Here is a 20510-nt window from a genome sequence, read left to right on the forward strand (position 1 = left end):
GGAACACTTTCCCCTATCTTAATCTTGTCCACCAGCTGCTATACAAACTGGTGAAGGTTATTTTTTATTTGGTGTGTTCTGTAATGGAACACAACGAATGGGAGGCTGTTACATAAAGCAAGGAAGAGCCGTGAAAATCCCTCCTCTTTCCAGCAGATGGGCACGATAGGCGTCAATCGCGCGACCAACCGAAGAGGACTCACTCACCTTCACAAGTGCCCGTCGCCGGGTTCCACCGGAGTCCTTCACCGCAACCGGTCGACCCCGCGTGTGGTGGCGTTCGATTATCCTCTTCAGAATCGCCATCCTCACCATCGTCGCGATCTTCTTCGTGCTCTTCCTCCGGAGTTTGCTGACTAATCGCTTCTACGTCGGTTCCACCTAGAGAGGCAGGCGAAGGCACTTCCGTCGGAACCGGCGACGCTTCCCGTTCCGTTTCGTCCCGATAATCGTCCGTATCGCCATCGGCTTCCTCCTCCTCCTCGACCAGCTCATGATCGGATATCTCGCGGTTTCCTTCCGGCCCGTCGGTTGGTTCGTACGGGGCACGCGAGCCTTCACCGTGGTGATGCCGATGAGGGTGCGTCGAGGAATTCACTTCACTTTCGGCATCTTCATCGACCCCGTCGTCCTCCTCCTGGTCGCCATCCTCATCAGCCTCCTCCTCGTCAGCGTCTTCATCGTGCCGACCGTGGTCGGGCAGTTTATGATGCACCACTCGCGAGTCCTCGCTTTCCACGTGTGTGTGGCCACTTCCGGTTGATTGATGGGCTTCTTGCGGCAATTCATTCGCGGCCAATCGATTGCGAGCTTCCGCGTGCTTATCACTCTCGCCATCAGCATCGCCGTCCTCATCGTCGTCGTCGTCGTCCGGCTCTTCTGCATCTTCATCATCTTCCTCGTTCGATTGGTGGATTTTTCCGCTCCCGACTGGCGTTTGTTCCGAAACCACGGCCTGCAGGCAGTGGTACGAACCGAATGTATTTTCGCAACCACCGGCACACCGTTCGGCCACGACCTCGTTCTCACACTCGTCTATATCTGACGTTGCCGTGGCGGAGTGAAATCAGAGTGTGGAATATATTGATTTAACTTGTGCTGCTCATAATCGCAGTTTGTTGCGTTTATGCTATCGGCAGTTTGTTGCGTGTAAGCCACAAGCGTTTGGTGTAACAAATATAAATCGTTTAGGCATGCGATAAAGCGAAGCAAAGGTTGTGATAAACTGTGTGCTTATAAACATGATGATTGTTAGGATGAGCGTTGATGTTTGAAGAGAGTTAACTGAAGGTTTGAAGACCAAACGGTGTGCCTTTTGAACGTGTTTGAATTCATTTCAAATATGCAGACAATTATTGATCCAACGCATTAAAGTCGTGTGGAACATTTGCACACATTTTCGAATGCACTCCCGTGCCATATTTTCCCAAGTGGAAAATCCATTCCACACTCGATACATCCTAGCGGAACCATGGCTGCTCCGAGATCACGAAGCCATGCAAAACTGTACACCGAGCTCCAAACAAACCCGGCCTCAGCACTCCTCCTCACGGGCAGCAGTTTTTTTCCCTTGCGACCCCGTATCGACCGAAGAAAAATGCCCTTTGAATTGTGCGCATCAATCAGACTGTGAGAGTGTACAAAAGATTTCCACCCGGGCCATCGTGGAGCGTAGGGCATGGGAAAAGTTTTCCTCCGATCCCGCACGTGTCGAGCCACACGAGGCGCCAGGGTTGAGTTTATTTCCCCAAGCAGGTTTCACCATCCTTTCAACGGGCTTGAGCGTACACTTTTCCCGTGCGCTTTCCTTTTGAGGCCTTTCACCGGCTCGTTGGACGACACAAACAATGTTGCCTTTCGCCATTCGTGAACGAAGAGTTGTGTCGGTGTGTGTATTTTTTTTTTAATCTACAACATCACCCATGTCTTCTCGAATGTTTCCCATCTATTCTCTTCCGACCTTGCCATGCGGAAAATTATAAATATAAATAATAATAGAGTCCCACCATTTCGGTCTCTCCTTCGTCGAGTGCATCATTCAACGGACGGACCCGGAATCCACCCGGGTCACGCTGGCAGTCCGGGGACGTAAAGTTTATAAAATTCTACCTTCTCCCCTTCCTACCTGCCCCCTCACAGAGCCAAAGTTCTCCGTTGCTCACCCGGGATAAACACCGAAAATCACAACTAACCGACCAAAGGCGAAGACAGCAGACACCGCAAGGCGGAGGGAAGCACAAGAAGGCAATGGGGCCGACACGGACGAACCGCCCGATTTCGACGATAATGCTGATGATACCGACGCACAGTGTGACGACGTTCCCCGAAAGGATATCCAGCTTGGGCTGCGGCATGGCCGCTTCCCGGCCCAAACTAAAACCCTCGGCCGAGATGATCTGGGTGTGGGGATGGCGCAACAACAGCGCAACGCAAAAACCATCCCCAGAACGCAAGTTGTGTGGCAGCGTCGTTGTTTTGGGTTTTTCAGAGAAATATTTTCATAATCCACCGAAAAGGCCGCACTGACGGGTACGGAACTGCAGAGCGACCATCGGTTCGCGGCTTGAGCGAAACTTTTTCCACTCGAACTCACCCTGGAGAAAGGATTGAGACGAGTAAGGCGCCTACGCGGTTGATAACGCACCAGAAAGGCAGATGGGCGTCGGAGGATGAAATTGTGGGGAAAATAGTTTCGCTGAAGCTCGGCTGGTCGGCTTTCCACAACCAGCCTTAAAGCGCTTTATTCCAGCGAACGGGGCTTTCGCGGTACTCGTCTTTTTTGTCCTATTCCGATGGAGAAGTTTCACTACCGACTTGGAAAATGCAGTCCGCAGTGAGTTTGAGTACCGAAATAATCTGCCTAAGGTTGATAATAGTATTTAGAGATCTACCAATGAACAGAAACAGCGTGTTTGGGCTTAAAAAATTAACTTATACGAATTTTATCTTGTAGTTTATTGATATTCATGATATAATTATGTCCTTATGAGGCTAACAAGCCCAATTGGATAAGATACGTCACAAATATGTGGATATTTTCTCACGATGGTTGTTTAGAGTCGTATCATAAATAAGCATGCTTATTTTACTAGGTGCATGCTTTTTTTCCAAACGAGTTTGTGAATTTACTTCCGAATGAATGTAAACAAAAGATATGAAAATGCGAGAATAATATTTACTGCAAAACTTTGTCACGCACCCTGCACAAAAGTAACAATAAATGTAATTTGGATAAAACATAACAATTTGAGATCAAAATCTAAAAACCCTGTGTACCATAAATCGATTGCAATGTTTTACAAAAACATTGAACGCCCTTCTGTCATCCATATTTCCAATACGCATGAAACTTAGTCAATATATTGAAAACAAATTACATTAACCAAAATAAACACGCATCTTTGGGAGATTTAACAACAAATGAAATCTAATTTAAATGCAGTATAATATTCATGGATTTGGCTAATGTTTCAGGGTAAAATACATAAACACTGGCCTGAGTTCATACAAATGGAGGGAGCGTTCGGCTCTTCTGTGGTTCTCAAATATAATAAGCACTGAAAAGTGAGCACGACGAAAGGCAAACACCGAACCCAAACATGAAGCTCCGGTGGCATCCATGGTCCTAGGTGGATGGACTTAGCACAACCAAACTAGGAACCTACCATACTTGCGTCTATGCGACGATCCGACCCGAAGGCGTATGGTGTATGCGAAATCTGAGACTTGCTAATTTTAACTTGTCGAATGTGACGATTCGATGAAAAGTTTTTGTCCCTAGTTGGTGCATCATGAAAACGAGAAGCTAGGAGTATCAGCAACTATTCAGCCTAGAGGATGCGAAAATGCCAGTTTGAGGACGGTAATGTAATGCCTTTCCGTGTCTCCCGTGGTTCCATCATCGGTGATTGGCTCCCGTTTTTTGGGGTGCCGATAGTGGCTTCCTCTGAAGTGCTGTGCTAAGTACTTGGGATCGATAATTTATGTCTTTCAAATGCAAATTTAACCGAACGAGAAGAAGCCCGAGTACCATTGGCCGGGCTGGTGAAGATCCGCTACTTGGGATCTTTATTCTTCACTTAGGCACCTGATGATCGGAATAACCGCCTGCGAGGGCTATGAGACCAACTTCAACTGCAACGAGTGAGGCACTTCGGATTTGGGTGTCTCAAACGTACGAAGCCATCCAGCAGATGGTCTAGCCGATCTCCCTTCAGCCGTTTGGTCCCAAATTTGCGCCTCGAATCGCGTGCAGTGAATCGATGCTGTTCCAAGGGTTTTGCATTGCCTACCTTCGCACGTCTTCCAGTCGGCTCCGAGGCGCAAGCCGTCCGGGCAGAGGCAGAAAACGCGCCCGACGGTCGACAGGCAGCGATGGGAGCAGCCCCCGTTGGCCTTCGCACACTCGCCGTCGTCCTCGCAGCCGTGGCCGTCCGCCGCCAGCCGCGTCCCCGGCAGACCCTCACAGCTGCAGCTGTAGCTGCCCCAACGGTTCTGGCACGTATCCTGGCACGGACCGTGCCCGTTGCGCAGAAGACACTCGTTAATGTCTGCCCGCCGGTCGGCAGCAGTTCGGAGGGAACCGAATGGTTCGGATAGATGTGTTCGAAACGAAGCGTGTGTGGCGTGGAAAGGTGATAGCGGTGCGAATGGTGGTTGGTTTGGGTGATGATGGTGGTCGTTTGTGTGTATGGAAGAAAAGTAAAGAGAAAACGGCACCCGATGGCTGTTAGAAAATGGTTTGATTTCGTGAAACCGTTCAGTTTCCATGAGAAAAGCTTCTGAGACAACGCTTTGCTAGGCAAACCCGGGGAAAATTGATTTTAAAAAGATAACCTTAGCGAATCTTGATGAAAAAACGTCTCCATCCTGAATCATTTCCTTAACCATATCTTACCATCAAAGGTGTACGTAAGCACAAACCCAATATCCAACATTTAATCGCATAAACGTAACAAACCAAACACTTGACGAACCAAGCATGTGGAAAGTGTGCTAACGATGTGCTGAACGGAGTAACGGAAAAAGCGGTGGTAAGGACATCAAGAGTCCCAGAAAAAAAAACCCCAGCTTCGACTAGTGCTGAAGCCTGCGCTACATATTACGAAGGCCATCCTTCAGGGTAACCGAACCGAAACACATCGTCATCCACTTTATGAACCACATTATGGCCACTTGTTTAATCCATCAGTCGGCCTTGCGTTTCTGGTAAAAACCGTAACTCTCTTTATTTCTGTACACCCTCTCGTTTTTTTTTTTCCAAATTGTGTCAGGAAAAATATGTAGCGTAGTATACTTTTCTAAGTGTTTTCTACATTTGTTTTAGACTTTGAAGTAACGCAATCTTCATCATAATTTTTTAAGTCGTTTTTAAGTGCACATTTTTTGTGAAGTAACCATGTTTTCTAAAAAAAATTATAAGCTTCTAAAATACAATTATTCTACCGGTTCATTTTTTTTTTCTTTACTTTTTCGCATTTTATTTTTTCGTAATCAAACAAATCAGTGAACAATGTTCAATACTGGATAAGTTATGTGTGCAAGTGTATAAAGGTATTGACTTTTGGGATAGAAGTATTGACTTATTACAGTATTAAATTTCATTCTACATCATTGTTAAGACTTCTTGGGTGGAAAAAGAGAAATGAAAAATATTAAAAATGAGACTACACGTTTAAACATTTCAGCTACTGTATACTTTCGTCGCTTACGTTTGAATGCAGATTTCTTATAATTGTTGTTTCGTACGCCTACATTGCAGATACTTTTTGCTCATCACTGTCTAAGCCTTTCTTTTGATTCCGTGATTCCTTTGCTCTCTTTGCGATTTACCAGCAGTTAGCCGGATGCAGGGCGTAAATCATCGCAATTAAAAATCCTTGAAGAAAGTATCGCTTTTTGCCGCACTTCGAATGTCCCACACGGAAGAAAGCGTTTGCAAGAAGTTTCTCTTTGATGTCCCTTCGGGCGACAGCGCACATGACTCAGGCTCGCTCGGCTTGGTTGAGGGTCCCCGTTGGATTATCCCGGGCAATTACTTAACGACTCAAAAACGGTTGGTTGCGGTAAGTGCTTAGGAAAAGTTTTCAACTCCGGTAAACTTTGTGCGCCGAGTTGCTAGGTATGTTTTTAGTTTGGCCCGACATCCAACCGATCCTATCCGGTGAAATTACAGGGAAAGCATTTTTCACCATGCTTCACCGTGTCATTTTTCTTTCCCCGTTCGAGGAAGCTTTGCCATTATGACGCTGAAAGCTGTTTCTGGCTGGAGATACATTTTTCAATATCCTAATTGAGTGGACGGGAACCTGGAGGCTTTTTTGCGTTCCCATTTGTTTTGTAAAAGACACCTGGAAGTTGTACTAATTTTCTTCCATCCGTTTGGATGAAAATTTCGCTAGCCGCCGGACTTGGGCCTGCCACTCCTTAAAACGGCACCGGCGGGCGGCCAGCTTCATTTGCTGATTGGGAAACAAGATTATGGTTTCGCGTGTGGCTTTGCGCCGGACGGTGTAGGCAGACGGTTTCTCGTTAACGCAAAGCGCACGCACGTGGAGTTTTCCAGCGCGTCCTGCACCGGCACGAAATGCTTCCAGGCGTACCAACAGCCCAACCCTGGCCGGTTGTAAAAGAATTTATCACATTCATAGCTGCTTCTCCGCATTCATTCGGGTTCCTTTCATCGTGCAACACTTTTTGTTTTATTTCTTCTCATCACCGTTTTGTTCCGAGGCTTGGTTGGGTTTTCCACCGACCGAGCGATAATAATACATTACGCAAAGACTTCCCGGAAGACGGGGGGCGGATAAAACCAACCCCATTGTGTGCTGCTAATGAGAGCAAATACGCTTAATTACGCAAATGAATGAAACGCCTCCACTTTTTCTTCATCCTAGCTTTTTCACCCGGGAAAACCTTCACCCGCGATGCTTCGGAGCCAAGCTGATTTCATCAAACATTTAGATGCTTTTTAAATGAGGCTTTCTTTAAACCATCTTTGCAATTCTTTTCTCCTCTCTGCCTGTCCGACATTTCAATGTGTTTTTTTTTTTTGGCACATTTTTACCATGCCCTTATTTTACTTGCCTCACGCCATTTTCCAATCCGCTCTCCTGCCCCACCTAATGTAGACATCTTTTCATTAGCAGCAGCAAACGGTGCGCCTGCCTGTTATACCTGACTGCCATAATCTTTCCCGGAAAATGGACTTCAACAAAGCACGAGGGCAGCGATGGAGAAAACCGGGTATACCCGTACCATTACAATCCACGCTCACCACGTTTTCCACGCGGGTACTCGGTATGTAAAAATGGCCCGAACGAACACGACGCTGCTCAGTTCCAATGCCCAAAGAACTAACGGAAAGAACCTCTTACTACCACTTTACGCGAGTTTTCTCGTGCCAGAAATCAGGATCATCAGGATTTTCTCACTTTTATTTTTCGTCCTTAGTGCCACCAACAGTTTTCCGAAGACCAGCGCGCGCGCGGGGCCGAAACAAAGTTTATCTCGCATCCTCCCCACCGGTTGGCACTCCAGTTCCAATTCCACCACTTCCCAAGCTTCCCAGCGATTGTAAACTCGATCTTTCGACTTTCGTTCCATTTTCACCCTCCTCCGCTCGAGTTCAAATTTCCGCACGATGAAGCTAAAAGGTGCCCAAGGAGATAAGAGGTCCTTCCGCAGCCGTTGTTGCTGCTGCATATTTTATTGAATGGTTCGCGTTCGAGCGGTTTCAATTCCGGCGACCGGGGGGAGTGTTCCTGTACGAGTGCAGGAAAGGGCCCCGAAGGGTACGACCCGTTGGCCATGAGTTACGACAATTGCACTTTGCCACACCGCGATCCTCCGCTGGATACGATTTTGCAACGCGTTGGCGGAAAGCCAGTGTTGCCAGAGAAAACTCGTGTGTAATTTTGGGTTTTCCTCTTCGCCAAAATTCGTCCAGACGTTTCTACGCAACGGCAAGGGAGCAGGCTCGATAAAACAAATTGGTAATAAACATTTGATTAAACTATCTCTAAATTAAATCGTTCACACAAGCATCACATCCGCCTGGGAGGATGTATTTTATGGGTTTATGATAGGATGGTGGGCCTTTAATATCCGCTCTTGATAATTGTGTTTTTGATTACGTTGGGTAATATCCGGTGGAGGTCAAAAATATTCCTTGATTTGAATTAAGTTAACTGGTAGCAATTTAGAGGAATATGTTTTGTGCACTCTTCTTGGCAACACTGTAATCACAAGGCAATAATCTCTCTTCCTAGCAAGTGTTGCACCTATCGTACCAATAAGTTTGGTCAGCTTTCACCTCTTATCTCCCGTTAAGCCAACCACGGGTGACACTGTGCTGACCTGCTCGGCCAGATACCAAGACGGGTACGGATGCAAAAACCCAACAAACGAAGCGCTGCACCGAGCGACGCATTTATCGTAACTTAGCGCCACCGGATCCGGCGAACTGACCTGGCCTCTCCCAATGAATCCTGCATGAACGGAAAACTTCATCCACCATAGTTATGGAAGAAAGCTGACTAGCATGCCAAGAGGGCCGGAGGTTATCCCGGCTGGGCCATACTTTTTTTCCCCGGGCAATCATCTTCTCCGAGCTTCGGTTTTCGGGGGTCGAGGACGAGCAAAACTCCTCGTGGGCGACAATGGGCGATGAAAAGTGAGCCTTTCTTACAAACACACTCACACACACACAATCATAGAACTAACTTTCTTATGCCCGGAGTGAACCTTTTGAGTCGGGTTTCGGCGAAACTAATGGCCCCGCGTCGGAGGAAAACCCGGGCTCACCTACGCTTAAAGGACCCCGGCGTGCGGAGGATACTTTTCATCGTTGGATTATCTGCAATTACGTTTCATTTAGTCACCCGGGTGATCTCGGGCGAAGGCGGATAAAACTCGAGCAGGGAAATGCATCGCTTGCCGGCGAGAAGTTTGTTCAGCCTTGATTTTGACTTAATGGAAGTCCCTTGTTTGTTGACACTGGCCCCGAGTGTGCCTCGACACGGACGTTAACGTAGTTGATTAGGAGTCAAGTCAAGGAACGTTGGATACAATGCTGGCCATTTATCACGACGTTTCAAGACTTAAAAACACCTACACAATAATAATAATAATAGAAAATGGTACAAAACACCACAAAAAACACAAACTGACAGCCTGTACCGAATCTACCACGTCCCATCATTGTATATTATACTGCGCTATGGTCTCTAACTGCAAAAAGAGATAAAGTGAAATAAAAGGGGTGATCAATTAAGTACATTTCAAAAAAGCACACCGTAGTGTAAAATGTTGTACATCAAATGTAGGAAAAACTAAGATTGATTGATCCATTTCATTACTTATTAGTTATAGGAATTTATTAACATAGAGAAAGAATTTTCTCTACTCTCTGTTTCTTTTACGACAACAAAAATTTGAAATCAACAGCAGCATTGACTGTTTAATGCCCAAAGTTTTGGATTGTAAGACTCCATGTAGAAATTGGCAGGGCTTAGATTTAAACATCTAAAATCTAGTTAAGATTTTGAATAGTTTTTAAAAAATATCAAGTTAAATTATTTTTTGATGACCTGAAAAAACTACATTTAATAATGGGTTTTAAGTTAGTTATGTGTGAAAAATATTTTAAACTACTGTTCTCTTATCTTGCCATAATATTTTTGGATCAACTTAAATAATTTTGTCATGTTTTGCACGAACTTTTAAACGGTGGTGGTAGCATTACGAATTCAGTGTTATTTACTGCCTTTGAGAGGATAAAATGAATCATTGCCAATAATGCATAATTTATTGTGAATAAACACAATAAGTTACAATGTCATTTCTCCATTTGTCATATAACATTTAATGATTTTGCAGGTAATCTTTTTCCCACTTCCGTTTCATAGTACTTTTACCCGGTACTGGCGAGTTAACTTAATGAATCGTACAACTGAAAGTTAGCAACTGTCAGCAGCTGCGATCTTCAATGAACGAGAAGCATTTCGTTTAGGTCGGAAGGAAATAATTTTAATTATTTTCATCTGACCGACTAACGAGTTTTCAGAGAGGCGGGAGGAAAACTTGAACAGAGGGGGTTTGAAAACTAGTTTTCGCTATTTGTCAAGTGCAAACCCTCGTACGGAGTTTTGTTCTTCCCGCGGGCCGCTAATGGAAGTAAAATGTTTATCAACGAAGTCCACCGTGCAGTTTGAGATGCAGGTGATGGACGGACCTGTCTGAGTGCTACTAATGAGTTTTACACGTTGTTCCGGGGTACAGTTCTGCACATTTATAGCTTTGGGTCACCATTTTAAAAGGTTTGCAAGTGAAAGACATAGCGCGATGACGATGATTTTGCTTCATGCTTTGTATTATAACGAACGGACATTTGTCGAAGAAGACATGTCTGTTTCAGCAATTGTGATGGAAAGCTAAGAAAGCGTTTGGCAAGCATAATTAGTTAAAGAAGCGTCAATGTTCATGATCATATTTTTAGTTCTCCAAATTATAATTAATCGTTAACACGTTCAAAGGAAGCTTAGCTCATGAGAATAAAGATAAGATAATTTACTTACCGATGCATGTATGACCGTTCAACGTATCCACTTGAAGTCCAGGTTCACAGGAGCATTCATAAGAGCCGGGTTTGTTGATACACGTCTGCTCGCAGCCGCCATTGTTTTCCGCACATTCGTCAACATCTTTGCAATACAAAGAAATAAAATAGAAAGTTTCGTTTTTGTATATCGTTCGAATTACATAACGTAACTGTTTTCCTAATGAAGCAAAGTGCGATTATTTTTAACTTTGATTCGATTAAAATAATTTATAAGGTAAACAAATTACCCATTCATGAAAAGACCAAAAGAGGGGAAGTGCATCAAACCGTAAAAAGGGTTGTGGAAACAAACCTCTCCCTTCCAAAACAAATCACCTTTCCCCCCTGCCCGGTATCCCCACACTGATGCAAGCGATCCTGGCGGCAAAATTGATTCAATAAATATGCTCAATTTGCTTCCGCTTCCTAAGCAAACAAACTAAAACACCCCACGTTGTCCGGCGCGCGAAAAAAAAGTCAACAAAACGGATGGCGAAAGAGCGAGGGAAAAGTGAAACATCGAAGCCATACGAAAAATGGCCCACCATCAGGAAGATTAATTTACTGACCAATACGAACCTGGGCCATGGGGCCTTACGGCTCCGGTTTCGGTAGTCGATCCGGTGGAGGGGTTTCCGCCCTCAAATGTCTGCCGTTTCCGTCGCGCCACTAATCGTACCTGTTAGAACCGCGTAGGTGGCGCTTAATTAATGACACATCGTTTATGCAAATCCGCTCGTTATTATCCGTCATTAACCATTTTTCCTTCTTTAATCCATTTCACTTTAAAAAGTGATTTTTTCCCCCATTTTCGGCCTTTAAAATTATCGATAATTAAGTGTCGAACAGCGATTGAATGAAAGAAATAAAGAGCAGAAAGAAAAAAAGAACGATCCAAGTTTGAATTGCTGCTCGTCCGCGCCACCGTCGACAAATTAGGTGTCGAGAGGAGGCGCACGGTATGGTGAATTGACGTCGCGTTACATTTGACAGGTGCGGCGCCATTTGCAACACGCAGCTGTCAAACCGTAACACGTGAGAGGACGGCGTGCGCCCGCGCGTGCTGACAATTAATCAGCCCATTCATTGCGTGCGCTTCGGGAGTTGATCGTGCACAACATCCAATTGTTGAACGACACGGTGCCTACTCTAGGTCTGAAACCACTTTGCCAAGCAGACCCCTTTTTTAAGTTTGTTGATACTTCAGTGCATGAAAAATATGATCGCGTTAGTGACTTAATCCGGCAGTTGGAGAATTAAGAGCGCCAGCAAGAGCAGTCAATAGGGAAGGTTCAAACCCATCGACGTTGATTAACTGAAATTATGCGTCACACTAAAATATGTGACAAGGAGCCGTCTGTTTTGAAAGCAATAGATTGGAATCATATCTGTCACTATTTGAGAAACAATCGTGAGTTAATAACTAAGCGAGTGGTGCATTAGGAAACAGGCTTAATGAAAATATTTTAAGATACTTTCAGCTGTTTCCTATCACACTTTTTTTCATATATAGGATAGCATTTGAATTGGCTGATGAGGATGAACTCAAAATAAATAAAAAGAATTTAGATTTTAGATTATGTTCTATAGTAACCTCCTAATGAATTATAGTACTTTACGTCGTTATATAATACTAGATCAATTTTTTAAGTGTATGATATTGTTATACTTCCACTGTATTAACATTTGAATATCTGCTAAAAACAGTTTGTTTATGTTGGAAATACAAAAGTAAGCCGGTTTATTTTAGGATATAGCTATTATCTGAAGAACTTTTTATCCGATAATCAACGAAGAAAAAGTTAAATCAATGATCGAATTTTCTTGCGTTAAATTCTAACCTTGTATTAATTTTAAAATCGTCGATTTAAATTAAATAATTTAAAAATCAACAATAAGATATTTTTTTTTACAATATTCTCTTTTTAATGAAGATAAACAACTTACATCAATTAATGATGACTATGGTTTGTGCAAGTATTATATTAAAGCCGCATTTGAAGCCGCCTACGAACTGAAGTAAAAATAAATCTATAACTTAAAAAAAATCCTATAAGAAGAAAGTCATAACCATTCCAAGTGAATGATATATGATTTGGAACATTTGCAAACGAACAAGTCTTAGTAACGAACTAGTTACCCATATCTTGTAAAAGATTCTGCTGGCTCTCAATTCTCAAACTGCTATCAATTCACTCAGAACAAAAACTCCACGCTGCTTCTGAAGGACACTTTCCTTACGATAGAAAGAATTTTTATGCTCTTTCCATCCTTCACCTCATCACTAACATTTCGCTTTTGTTGCACGGGAAGAGAAGAAATGATAATAAAACTAAATGAGACGCGATAAAGGAGTCGTCACGAGTCGGTGTGCTTGGCCGTCTTGGGGTGGTTTCGGATCGTAGATTTTTCTCCTATCTTGTCCGTTTATCCCGAGTTCCATTGCAACAAGCGTCAACTTTTTCAACACTTTCTTGCCACTAGCAACTGCAATGGCGTGCTTGAAAAATGACTAGATTAGCATTCATCTATTCGGAAGGTCGTCGAAACGAGTGTAGCTAAAACGGTTTGTAAAATGTCATTTCTGCTTTCTTTTGGCTCACTGATGAACATGAGTAATCATGTTTTATGTTCACAGGTTGATTAATCCATTGAATATTTTAAATGTAGCTCTTAGTGTAATGCACAGCAAATCTGGAAAAGCTCATCGTGCTCTCACAATCAGCAAGTTAATGAACTGCATGCAGTTTGATAATCGTTATCAATAATTGGACATGGTAATGATCAATTGCATGGATCGAAGGGCGTCCGTTGCTTTTATTTAACAGGAAAATCATTGCTCACTATCATTCACTTCAAAGTTTCCATTGCAAAAACATCATTCAACATCAAACGTTGTAAGCAGTAACTAAATTGCTCATGGAACGCTTGTATTTACTCAGAACCACGCATTAATGACATTATCGCCGAAGCTATTAACGTAACGATAATGCTTTTGACACGTTCGAGAGTCACGGCCTAAGTTATTGGATTACCTCGCGTATCAACCGCCATCTAAGAGCAATTAGGAATAAGTCAATCATCTGACAACAACGACGAAACTGATCCCTCAGAATTCCCTCCGGGACGCAATCGTCGTGTTGCTGGCGGATGGGACGTTGCTCAACATATTTTACTTTCTCACTTGTCCTCACTTCAAAGTTGTCGTCTTCACCGATATTTTCTAGAGAGGGTAAGCGAGTGGGAGAGAGTGGAAAAAATCTGGTCCCAGAAACACCAAACCCATCCGACCGCCTCGAAGCAAACCGATCGAAAGACGTTTTCCCAAACTCATTTCCATCCACCGAAGCCGTGGGTTGTGGAAGGTAGCGGAGGCAAAACCGACGGCTCCATCTTGCTCAGCCGGCGTGCTGCCTATTAACATCCCAACCTACACCGTAATTTGTCACCGGGAATTAACTTTTCCTGATTGGACTCGTCGGATATCGAGCGGAACTGGCGGAACGGTGGCGAGACACGAGGGTGCCCGGTGACAACAAACACTTTCCACTTGTGTCGGGCAGGTTTGCTTTGCTTGCGCCTGAACCCAAGCAACCGATCAACAAATTTCGATTCCTGATCCATGCTGTCTCTTCCCAGCATTGTTGACAGCTCTGAGATGGCGTGGACGTTTGCCCAAACCCCGCCCTGCTTCGTTCTGGGTCTAAATATAGTTCCCTGTGGCGTCGCATTACCTTCACGCGAAAGTTCTCATGGCCGAGAAATGCATGGCGACATCGATACATCTGTTCTGGCAAACAAATTACTCACCGTGGCAGGTTCTTCCATCACGCGCGTCCAGCAGGAAACCCCGGTAGCAGCTACACTCGACCACCGGTTCCACCTCGTTGCCGTGGTAGATCATCCGGCACTCGTGGTCGCAACCACCACGATCCGATCCGCAGGCGGCCACGATTGTCGTCTTCGATGTCGTCGTCGTCGTCGTCGTCGTCGTGGTCGAGGGAGACGATGCCGATTCGGAAAACCTTTCTTGATCCGTGTTTGCTGTCTGATCTTCGGTGTCTTCGGTCGCATCACGACGCGCGTTCTCATCCTCTTCAGTCTCATCAGCATCAGCATCAGCATCCTCCTCTTCATTTTGATCGTCCACCTCATTGCTGCCTCCTTCACTTCCCGCAGGTGATCGATGGTGATCGTGTTCGTGCACCACTTCAGCAACGTATAGGTTTTCCGGTACGCTCTCCTCCTCAACGCTCGGCAACTCACTGGTCGTTGTCGTCACTGCCGGTGTTGTTGTCTGCACTGCAGGTTCTGTTGTTGTAGAAGGTGTCGTTGATGTTGTCGTTGTCGCTGGTGTTGTTGAAGTTGTCGTTGTCGATGTTGATGATGTTGTTGACGTGGTTGTTGAACTAGATGTTGTAGGCATGGTGGTGGAAGAGGTCGTCGGTAGCTCGTGAACTCTTTCATCGCCCTCGGATGGTTGTTCAGAGTCGTCCTCGCCTTCCTCTTCGTAATCTGGAAGGTTCAAACATAATTACAAATGTGGAATATTCAGAAGAACCATTGACAACATATATATTTTCGTTTTAAGTGTTTTTCTAGTATCATAATTTGATGTTTTCGATATTGCTGGCTATTGGTGTATGTTTAAGCATTTCGTGAAAACATATGGAATTATGAATAAAGAATTAATTTATATCATGTAGTATAAATCAACACGAAGGGAATCTAACGCTCATACGCCACGTTGTCAACATCAACACATTACATATTTTCAAGACCTACATAACATCCATCACTTTTTACCGAACACTAGCAGCATAACGCTACCTTCTTTCCCAACATGTTTTTCTGTTCTGCTTTTAGGATTTATTCACGTGTGTTGATTTGTTGGCGTTGATGAAACAGTCGTATGGTATAATAACACATTTCTACATTCAACCCAGACTAGGCGTTCAATAAACAACAAAAACTGCTGTTTCCAGCTCAAGAAACAAAAGAATCCCATTCGCTGCAAAACACCAAACAACGCGAGTTCGAATTAAGCGCCACCGAAAGGATGTTGGAAGGTATTTTTCCTCCTTACGGAAAGGTACGTGAATGTTCTAGCTTTTAAGAGAAATTGGGGAGAAAAACAACTATGGTATGACGATGCAGATGGCACTGCACGGAGTAGAATGGGCGCGAGGTAGGACAAGGAATTCCAACCGACTGGAATAACAGATCACGTCACGCCAACGTGGGGGTTTCGTTCGTTGGTCGCTTTTTCGGGTGAATTTATTCACGCTCCATTCGTTCGCTAGTTTTCCCACTGCCGTTTCGCCAACACCAACGAGAAGCACGTGGTTTGCATTGTGTGTATGTTTGCCCGTGGACCATCAGCATAAGCGGGGACCAGTTTGTTCCCGTGCTCGGGCCGGTCTCAGGGCAGCATAATACTTGCATAGCTCGCGAGCGGAGTTGAATTTATACTCACTAATATCACGGTCGCATCCACGAGGGACATAAATTACACGTTTTACCTGTCACTTTCGCCATATTATCAACCAACACAGAGCGCCTGGAATGAGCCCTCGCGCTGTGGCAGATTAGATGGAATGAAAATAAACGTGCCGACAAAACAGAAGCACGAGCAGGTCGTTTGATTTAAGCGATTCGGTGGTATTACAAAACACAAAAAGACTCACCACTACCCGGACACATGGCTCAGTCCTAGATCTATTTTAATTTCCTTGCAGGTACAATCAGATATAACCAAAAATAACCACAATCCTAATTTTCTTATTCAACAAATTCAATTGGAAAGGAATTTAACCTTGTTTGAGCAACTCGATCGTAGATTATTTAAATCAATTCACAGTTTTTCGCCATCTGCGATTTCTTGTCATTATCCATCTTCCAGGATTTTTTAAAAGGCATCTTATTGCCGATAAATTGAACGAACCATGGATCGAACGGTTCGTTTCAGTGGAACCAACAGCGCTAATCCCCGATGGCCACATCTGGACCGAAACAACTTTGCACTTCTGCCGAAGTGGGATTAAGATTCTTCCAAGCGATTACTGTCTCGGGCAGAAAGTTAAGAACATCTTGCAAAATCCAGTTAAATGGTGCTGCCTTGCATAAATTTTTGCATTCTATACGTTCGAGAACTTCAAACCTAGATGGAAAGCCGCTAAGCGCCCACAAGATCTTTCTCAAAGCTTTGAGAAAGAGTGCTTTGTCAACACTCTTCTAATCAACTTACAAGCACCTTACAAAATCTATTGTGCACTTTTTATCTTGTTCAAGTTCAAGTTATTCAAATGTATACTCTTTCAAACATAACTTCAGTCGATTGGTAGATATAGGAGAAAAAGAAACACACACATATTTTACCAACCGCTGCTCACAAATAGAGTACTTAAGAGATAAAATTGATGTGATTTCGGTTCCCGACCGGTAATCGATTCGTTTTGCAGCCACCAGCGTCTCAAACCTATGACTTCGTGGACGACCGAATGAAATGAATGGAAATCGTGACCATCGGTTCCGCAGCATTATGATCGAACAACGAAATTCGAAATCATTCAGCGCCAAACGACTTCGCTTTCTTTTCATGTGTGTATTTCTTTTCTTTTCGATCGTTTCCCATCGACATAAAGTAGAACCGTGTCGTCTCCGTTTTCAGCTGCCCGCCTGACCAGCAGCATCAGAAACAAACCGATCTGACCGATCGTTATCACTTGATCAGCTTCATAACGCGTCGTACGTCGTCAGATTTATGTCAGCATTGGAGCATGGAACAAGGGATAAGAAAATTGTCCATCACCTTCCTCCAATCGCTCCGACCGTCGCAGCGGAAAAAGAAACGGTTTGCCTGATCGTTTCTCCATCGATAAATTTCCGTTTCTGTATCTCAAACGCTACTATCGTTTAGAAGCACACTCCACAAAAGTGGACACGCCACCAATGCTTTTGAATAAAAATTTCACTGCATATGGGTTAGCTAGGCAATATCACTCTTTTGCGCATCTAAGTTAAAGATTGTGGGTTCATAAGCATAAAAAACTGTTTACCTTTTGTTTTTTGAAAGATTCGAACGATTTCAATTAATAATGAAATCAGAATCTCTTGCATGAAAACATACTTGATCGAATGAATAAAAAAATAGTTAAAGTTGGGCTTTAAAATTAAATAAAATAACATTACAATTTTGTAATATATTTCAATTCAAGTCGTGCATATTTTAATATGGACGATATTCCAAAATTGTTGATCGTTGTGCAGAATATGGGCAACTACATAACACCTAGTCATTTTACTTCACCTAGATGTATGGCTCTCATTTCTCTAATACACTACAAAACTATTTAAATCGCAAGCTAACGGGTTCCGTACTTTTTGCGTATATTTTCTCATGTTTCAATGCTGGAGTTATTTTGCCACAACTTGCTTGGCTTATCAATTTCGTGAAAGTACTTCCGAATGAAAGTAAAAAAACATTATGAAAATGTGAGAAAGGTACAACTGAACTATCAGAATTGAGTTTTGATGATGAAAAGGTCATCAAACGAAGCTTTCTCGTATTTTGTATTTTTTTGTGGTTAAAATCAAATGATTGATGCATTTTTGTATATTTGATTAATCACTTTAAAGATTTCTTTGAACAAAAGAGAAGAACTCTCAGAATAGTTTGAGTTAGTAGTAAGCAAAAGTAGTGTCCTGCATTTTTTTCAAACAAAGAAGTAATGCTCGAACTTGTATAAACTTTTTCTTTTTCAAACATTTCTCATACAAAGGTGTGTCAGTTGCAAACCGACTGAAAACTTGTTTGATTAAAAAGTAAAAAATTTATTACTATCAATTTCCTGCATAGAAAATGTTATCATGGTTTCTTGAATGAAATAACATTTAGGTAAATTATAATTAAATCTAAATGTTGATGCTTTGTTTGGTTTAATCTTGATTGAAATTTCTTAAATTTTAAAAAGAAAACAATGTATGGTGTATGTAGTGTATATGTTTTTGGGGCTTCAAATTATAGAAACGAATATCATTCTCTGATCTGGCTCTTATCAAAAAGAAAACATAACATACCTTCCTCTTCTTCCTCTTCCTCCTCCTCGTCTTCGCCCTCCTCGTCATCCTCTAGACCGGTTCTGGTCGAGACACACTCTGGCCGCTTTCCGATCCACCGCTTGCTGCTGCAGTAAAGTCTGTCCAGTTCCGGTGGCTGCAGTTCGTAATAGTCATCGCACTCGTAGTATGCTACCAGGAAAATGTTGCCGTTCTTCTTGCGCCTAAATTTTCCGCATGCGTGCGACAAGGATGAAAGGAAAACGAGAAATTTTAGTTGTGCTCGGCGGACGTCGTCTTCTGGTTCGAAGGCAAATGGTAACTATGATACTCTCATTCCCCTTCCGTACCACTGTTCGAATTGTTACTGCTTGGGCCGTGTCATCCACGACAACGCCATTTCCGGTACCAAGGGGTTTGGAAACACTCACCTGTTGTACTTCACCACGTAACCGTTGTCGATCTCGGGCGCCCTGATGAGACCTTGGCTCATGCAGGACAGATCGAGCCGGGCCGCCAGCTCCGGCTCGATGTCCGACTCTTCCTGTATGTTCTGACCCTTCTGACCGGGCTTCCGTTTGCCATTAGTTCCGGCAGGCGCCGCACCCTGACCCTCCGTGTCATCTGTGAAGAGAATGTGAGACGGGAAACGTTAGCGACAAGTGTGAAGTAATTGAGCGTCGGCATGTAATTGTCTGCTCCGGGTAGCTCCCGGGAGGGAGGAAGGCTTGAATGGAACACAGGCGAACAGAACGAGGCATCCAGGGTCGAATTTTCCACCCAACTGTATGCAACTAGCGCAAACTTTAACCCCGAAAACTTTCCAAACCGGGAGAGCAGAGTTCCGGCTGTGATGCTGCTACCCGGCACAGAACATTTGTAGCATGTTTGAACATCCCCCAATAATCCCCAGAGAATGCCATCCCCCATACACACACAGACTGGATAGTAGAGTTGGGTAGAAGGTCGGAAGCTAAAAGATTAATGTATTCATTGTATTCGGTTGGAAATGCAAACTTGCCTACATGTTTGAAACGTGTCGTCTGACCAGCAGCAGTAGGCTCTCGTATCCTGTTGGCAGACATAAAACCCCAACGCATACGAGCACGGAAAGCCCCTGACCTCCGGTTTGGTTTACGATGTGACGGTAAAGTTTATAGGGCACGACATTCTTTTTATTCTTTTATTTAATTCTTTTTTTCCGGTTAGTCCTTTGGCACCCAAGCGCCATGTCCATAGAGCCTTACGAAACCCTGCCCAAATCCCATCCGTGGTGCCATCGACCTCCCTTTGGACAACACATAGGCATCGGGCGAACCAAAAGCAGGATAAAGTTCAACAGTAAACAATATTCATAACTATGCGCATGATAAACTGTGCCATTCATCTTGTCCATGTTTGCCGGACGATGGAGAAAAGCAGCGAGTTTGTGTGTGAGTGTGTGTACGTAAGTGGGGTGGTTATGAAATTGGGATTAGAGTTCTGGCAATCGAACGCGGACGCAGCGACAACCGGAGGCAGGTTGGATGCGCTCGAAAATGCACGTGACAGAAAGAAGAATTGTAAAACAAAAACCAGGGACTAACAGTTGTAACGATTGTGCAGCGGAATGGTTACCGTTTTCCGAACAAGTTGAACAGACAGAAAGTTGTTCCGTTCCAAACGGATGCTGCTGCTGCCTCTGGGCTGAGCGGAACGACTGGTGAATGGACTGACTACAGTTTACACAAGCAGAAACATTTAATTTAGTTCGATTTGACGTGCTGTTTTTACTCCAACATTCCCAGGGCGAGCATAATTTATGGTTTCTAGTCCAAATGATGTGTGTAATATTTAAGCGCATCATTTTGGA

General features: G+C 43.8%; 1 protein-coding gene across 1 annotated transcript in view; it reads right to left on the reverse strand.

The window, feature by feature from the left end:
* LOC131293979 (uncharacterized) overlaps positions 1-20510 on the reverse strand; it is a 95404-nt gene that overhangs the window by 28070 nt on the left and 46824 nt on the right. The window contains exons 4-8 of the mRNA XM_058322029.1: positions 19090-19282; positions 18680-18882; positions 14411-15115; positions 10578-10703; positions 208-1041 (exon numbers count right to left, since the gene is read on the reverse strand). Coding sequence (XP_058178012.1) covers positions 208-1041; positions 10578-10703; positions 14411-15115; positions 18680-18882; positions 19090-19282 — 2061 coding nt within the window. The remainder of the gene's footprint in view (positions 1-207; positions 1042-10577; positions 10704-14410; positions 15116-18679; positions 18883-19089; positions 19283-20510) is intronic.

This window comes from Anopheles ziemanni, chromosome 2 (genome assembly GCF_943734765.1).
Source record: "Anopheles ziemanni chromosome 2, idAnoZiCoDA_A2_x.2, whole genome shotgun sequence".
Lineage (NCBI taxonomy): Eukaryota > Metazoa > Arthropoda > Insecta > Diptera > Culicidae > Anopheles > Anopheles ziemanni.